At 56.5% G+C, this 5206-nt stretch overlaps 1 protein-coding gene across 1 annotated transcript in view; it reads left to right on the forward strand.

Annotated features, from left to right (window-relative positions):
* Window positions 1-3233: 3233 nt before the first annotated feature.
* The window catches only part of LMNA (lamin A/C), a 26304-nt gene continuing 24331 nt past the window's right edge, over window positions 3234-5206 (forward strand). The window contains exon 1 of the mRNA XM_017509986.2: window positions 3234-3850. Coding sequence (XP_017365475.1) covers window positions 3495-3850 — 356 coding nt within the window. The 5' untranslated portion in view covers window positions 3234-3494. The remainder of the gene's footprint in view (window positions 3851-5206) is intronic.

Here is a 5206-nt window from a genome sequence, read left to right on the forward strand (position 1 = left end):
TGAACCCAGGAGGCGGAGGTTGCAGTGAGCCAAGATCGCGCCATTGCACTCCAGCCTGGGTAACATGAGTGAAACTCCGTCTCAAAAAAAAAAAAAAAAGAAAGAAAAGAAAAGAAAAGATAAAGTGTCCAAACCATCCCTTGGACCCAAACACTATATTCTGATTTCACTCGTGAATGCTCCAGCTCCTAGACTTCTGGGATCCCTTTGGAATTCATCTAATTCAGAGTCCTCTGCTGCTCTTTAATCATTTGTGCTTGTTGGTTTTGCTTCTCCCTCTGTCTTCCCCACTAGTGGGAGGCTCCCTTGAGAGCAAGCATAGTATTACCCTGTGGCAGAGTGTGCAGAACTCCTGCACACCCAGGAGCTCAGTCCCTCCCTTTGGTTGCCACTCTGCCCATGTTACTGGTAAGAAAACTGAGGTCCAGAGAATTCAATACTAGATCTAGCATCACCCAGCAATCAAGAGGTAGGATTAAAACCTGGTCACCCCCTAAGTCACCACTCCCATCACCTCTCACCTCCAGCAGACTCAGCTCCTCTGGACCTGGCTGCTGCTTCTGGGTTGGCGATTTTTGCCCTGGCATAGGGAGAGCAGACTTACGACATTTGGGGTCCAGAGTTAGGATTGAATATTCATGATGAAGGTCCACTTTGAAGTTCAGAATTAGGATTGAGGCCATTTTGATGGTGGTGTCGGGGAACCTTTGGAAAGAGCTTGGAGTGAAATTTGGGGTGAAAACCCTCCTTCTTTCTCCTGCACCTTTTCCACAAGATGGGGAGGTCTGGCCAGACATGGTGGCTTACACCTGTAATCCCAGCGCTTTGGGAGGCTGAGGTGAGGATCACTGGAGGCCAGGAGTTATAGACCAGATCGGGCACACAGCAAGACCCCGTCTCTATCGTGATAGCCTATATTCTCAGCTACTCAGGAGGCTGAGAGAAGAATCACTTGACCAGGAATTCAAGGTTGCAGTGAGCTATGATAGTGCCACTGCACTCCAGCCTGGGCGACCGAGCAAGATCCTCAAAAAAAGAGACTGGGAGGTCTAGGACAGGAAGGGTTAAGTGTGGTTTCGCTTTCCTTGCCCAGAGGGGAAGCCAGGCCATTGGGGAGAAGGGGGGTCTGAGTGCCAGGGAGGGGCTGAGGCAGCGGGAACACGTTTCACTGGCTTCCCCCTCCTGCCTCTGCTTCTGGTTTGGAGAAGCATAAGACTTTATTGTCTGCAGAGCTGAGGGTGGGTGCCACGCCCTGGGGGAGAGAAGCCATATTCTGGGCCCCCTCCCCTGGGTGCATCCCTAGTGCTCACCACACTGCCCAGGCCCCCTCACTGAGATGAGAACCTTCCTTGTTCTCCCCCTCTAATAACCAAAGTTCCTGCCTTAATCCCATGCCAGTCCCTCATCCACCCCAAGGCCAGGCTTCAGAACCCAGAACTGAGGGCCTGTCCAGTCCTGCTTTCCTTGTGTTTGAAAGAAGCCCTGATATCCTGGAACTGTATGAGGTAGCAACATAATTTGATTTCCCTGGTTGCTCATTGGAGGATAAGCTGTGGGAGGCAGTGGGCAGGGCATGCAGGTGGATGGGGCCCAGACCTCAGCGCTGTCACCTCTTAGAGAGGTGGACCAGGTGCGGTGGCTCACACCTGTAATTCCAGAACTTTGGCAGCTGAGGCAGGCAGATCACCTAAGGTCAGGAGTTTGAGGCCAGCCTGGCCAACATGATGAAACTCCATTTTTACTAAAAAAAAAAAAAAAAAAAAAAAAAAAATTAGCTGGTTGTGGTGGCGGGTGTCTGCAATCCCAGCTACTCAGGAGGCTGAGGCAGGAGAATCACTTGAACCTGAGAGATGGAGTTTGCAGTGAGCCGAGATCTCGCCATTGCACTCTAGCCTGGTTGACGGAGCAAGACTTCATCTCAAAAAAAAAAGGGATGAGGTGGCTGGTGGGACCAGGATGGTGTTCAAGATGAGGCCGGGGTAGTGGAAGGCTGATCAAAGGGGTCCTTGGTGAGGCCTGAGGATGGATGGAGGCTCCAGAGCCTGAGGCAGAGAAGCCTGGGGACCTGCGTGATCCTGTTTTGTGAGAGAGCCCAGCCCCTCCCCAGAGCCAGCTGCAAAATGGACCTGGCCAGAGAGGAGACTAGAGATGAGTGTGGTGCTGGCCTTTGCAGCCAGCAAGGCTGTGGGGTCTTTGCTGTTCCTGCCCCGCAGTACCTTCTTCCCCCCTACTACCTTCTACCTGCTGAAACCAGGATAGAGACCCAACATTGACTGTCCAGCCCCTAGCCCTGCTCCCCCTTTCAGGCCCCTCTGGGAACCACAGAAATCTGGGACCTGATGTCCTGGCAACATAATGAATACACGAACAGCTCTGGTATCTGTTTTAAATTATCCATTAAAATAAGTACAGTTCTGGGGAAAAAAATAGTTGACTGGGTGGGGTAAGCAGTAGAAAGGGACTGAAGAAGGAAGGAACCCAGGCAGTCTCCTTTTCCAACTGCTTGGGTCCAAAGGAAGGGAACAGGAGATGGGGGGTGCAGTGCTTGACTCCTATTCTTGGCCTTCCTTAGGGGACTGCGGCTTGTTGCTTGGGTCTAAAAACAAATGCTTGGTTTTGAAGGGAGAGAGATTGGGGCAAAAGATAGGAAAAAAGGGACCCCACGCTCCTTGATCCCTGCCCCCAAATTGGGGGCTTAAAGGAACTCGGGTTCCAGAACTTTGCTCCCCCCAGGGTCCCCAGGCATTCCTTCTCCACCCCACTCCTGGCACAATGAGATGCAGCGCTGAATGGCCTGCCCACGTGTGGAGGGGGAAAGGGGTGACTCACTATTACTACTGGGAGGACAAGGGGAGCCAGTGGTGGAAGAAGGGTGAGTCACACTGATGGGCACCAGCCTCAACCCTACCCCCACTTTCCTGGTTCCCAGCCCTGCCTGACCCTCTCCCTTGCTTTGCACCCAGTTCCCTCTCTTTCTCCCCCACCCTTTGCCCACCCACTCTCCCTCCTTGGCTCTGCCCTGCAGCCAGAAGGTCTGAGGCAGTGGGGGCAAGCTTGGAGCCCGAGGTGCTGAGCAGGCAGAAGCCGAGAGAGGGGAAGCTTAAGCCTCACGCAGGAGTGCGCTGGAGAGGGTGGGGCCCGACTTCGCCACAGCCCTGCGGTCCTTGCCCCTCCTCAGCACACCCGCGCTCCCACCCCCGTGGATCTGGGACTGCCCCTTTAAGAGCAGGCCCCTCCTCCCTTCAGAGGAGGACCTATTAGAGCCTTTGCCCCGGCGCCGGTGACTCAGTGTTCGCGGGAGCGCCGCACCTACCCCAGCCAACCCAGATCCCGAGGTCCGACAGCGCCCGGCCGGGTCCCCACGCCTGCCAGGAGCAAGCCGAGAGCCAGCCGGCCGCCGCACTCCGACCCCGAGCAGTCTCTGTCCTTCTGCCCGAGCCCCGCGCCCTTCCCGGGACCCCTGCCCAGCGGGCAGCGCTGCCACCCTGCCGGCCATGGAGACCCCGTCCCAGCGGCGCGCCACCCGCAGCGGGGCGCAGGCCAGCTCCACTCCGCTGTCGCCCACCCGCATCACCCGGCTGCAGGAGAAGGAGGACCTGCAGGAGCTCAATGATCGCTTGGCGGTCTACATCGACCGTGTGCGTTCGCTGGAGACGGAGAACGCAGGGCTGCGCCTTCGCATTACCGAGTCTGAAGAGGTGGTCAGCCGCGAGGTGTCCGGCATCAAGGCCGCCTACGAGGCCGAGCTCGGAGATGCCCGCAAGACCCTCGACTCAGTGGCCAAGGAGCGCGCCCGGCTGCAGCTGGAGCTGAGCAAAGTGCGCGAGGAGTTTAAGGAGCTGAAAGCACGGTGAGTTCTCCCAGGTGGCTGCGTGCCCGGCGGGGAGTGGAAAGGGCGGCGGGCCGGCGCCCCTGGCCGGCTGCAGGAAGGGAGTGAGAGGGTCTGGAGGCCGATAACTTTGCCAGAGAGTCTCCTCCCTCCCCGGAACTGCCCCCAACGGGTGACGGCCAGTGTCTAGGGGAATTGTCAAGACAGGACAGAGAGGGGAGAGGTCTCTGGGAGAGGTGGGGGGATATAAGCAATTCACAGTGGGATTTGCCGGCTATTCGGAGCGTGGGGGGGCGGGGAGGCTTGAGCAAAACAAAACTATCCCTGTCAGCTCGAAGAACTTTGGGCACCCAGGACACACTGGAGTGGCAGAAAGGGTCCTGTTAGAACTTTGTTGGTGGGCCTGGCACTGTGCCAGCTTTACCCAAGCTGCCTCTGAACACATGATGCCCACTAAGACATAACTCCCAAGCTGGCATCTGTCCAGCGTGTTGGAGAGAGGTCAGGAAGGCAGGGCAGTCCCCCTTTTCCCCTCCACGGGCTTGGCGGTGGCCCCCCTCGGCATGACCTTGCCCTGGGCTCTAAGGGTTGGGAAGCTCTCCCTCACTCTGTGTGTCTGGGACCTTCCTTGGGCTCTGACAGGCCCACCAAAACAGCTCGGGGAGATGGGAGATTGGCTCCCCCGCAGCTCCCACAGCCCTTGGCCTGCTTGGCCCAGGAATGCAAGGGAGGGAGGGAGACAGAGGGCAGAGGCTCCCAGCTCAGGAAGTTGTGTTATGCCCAGGTCTGGCAGCACTCCTCCCTTGGCCCTCTGCCCAGTGTCTTCGAGGGTTAGGGGCACTGTCCTTTCCTCCTTGTGGTGAGCCACTCTCGTTTTCCCAGCCAGGCCAAGCAGTCTTTGCTGTGGCCCAACCTCTCAGCTGCTGACGTTTTGATCTTTGCCTTATTTAAGTGCTGGAATACAATGACATTTTTGAAATCCAGCCGTTGGAGGCTCCAGGCCACTCCCACTTCACCCACTCCTGCCCCACCCTACCCCACCCTACTCAACCCCACCTTCTTTTCTAAAAAGGCCTTTGGGAGCTTGGAAGTATAGGCCTTCCTCTTCCAGCCCCCCACAAAATTTGGTTCCCTTCCTCTTGCTCTCCCTTTCTCTATTCAGACCCAGGCCAAGAGCACCCAGGGTGCTTGGAGATCCGTAAAGCGTGGTCGGCTCTGACTCTTCTTCTCTCCCTTTATATCATCTACTCCAAACTCCTGCTCTTCTCAGAAGTCCTCTATGCATTCTATGGTGGTTCTACCCTTTGATAGTTGTCATGGGTGTGGCAGATCCATTGCCCTTCTTTCTGAAGAATCTATGGAAGTTGTGTGTAGGAA

Source organism: Cebus imitator, unplaced genomic scaffold (assembly GCF_001604975.1).
Source record: "Cebus imitator isolate Cc_AM_T3 unplaced genomic scaffold, Cebus_imitator-1.0 Scaffold427, whole genome shotgun sequence".
NCBI lineage: Eukaryota > Metazoa > Chordata > Mammalia > Primates > Cebidae > Cebus > Cebus imitator.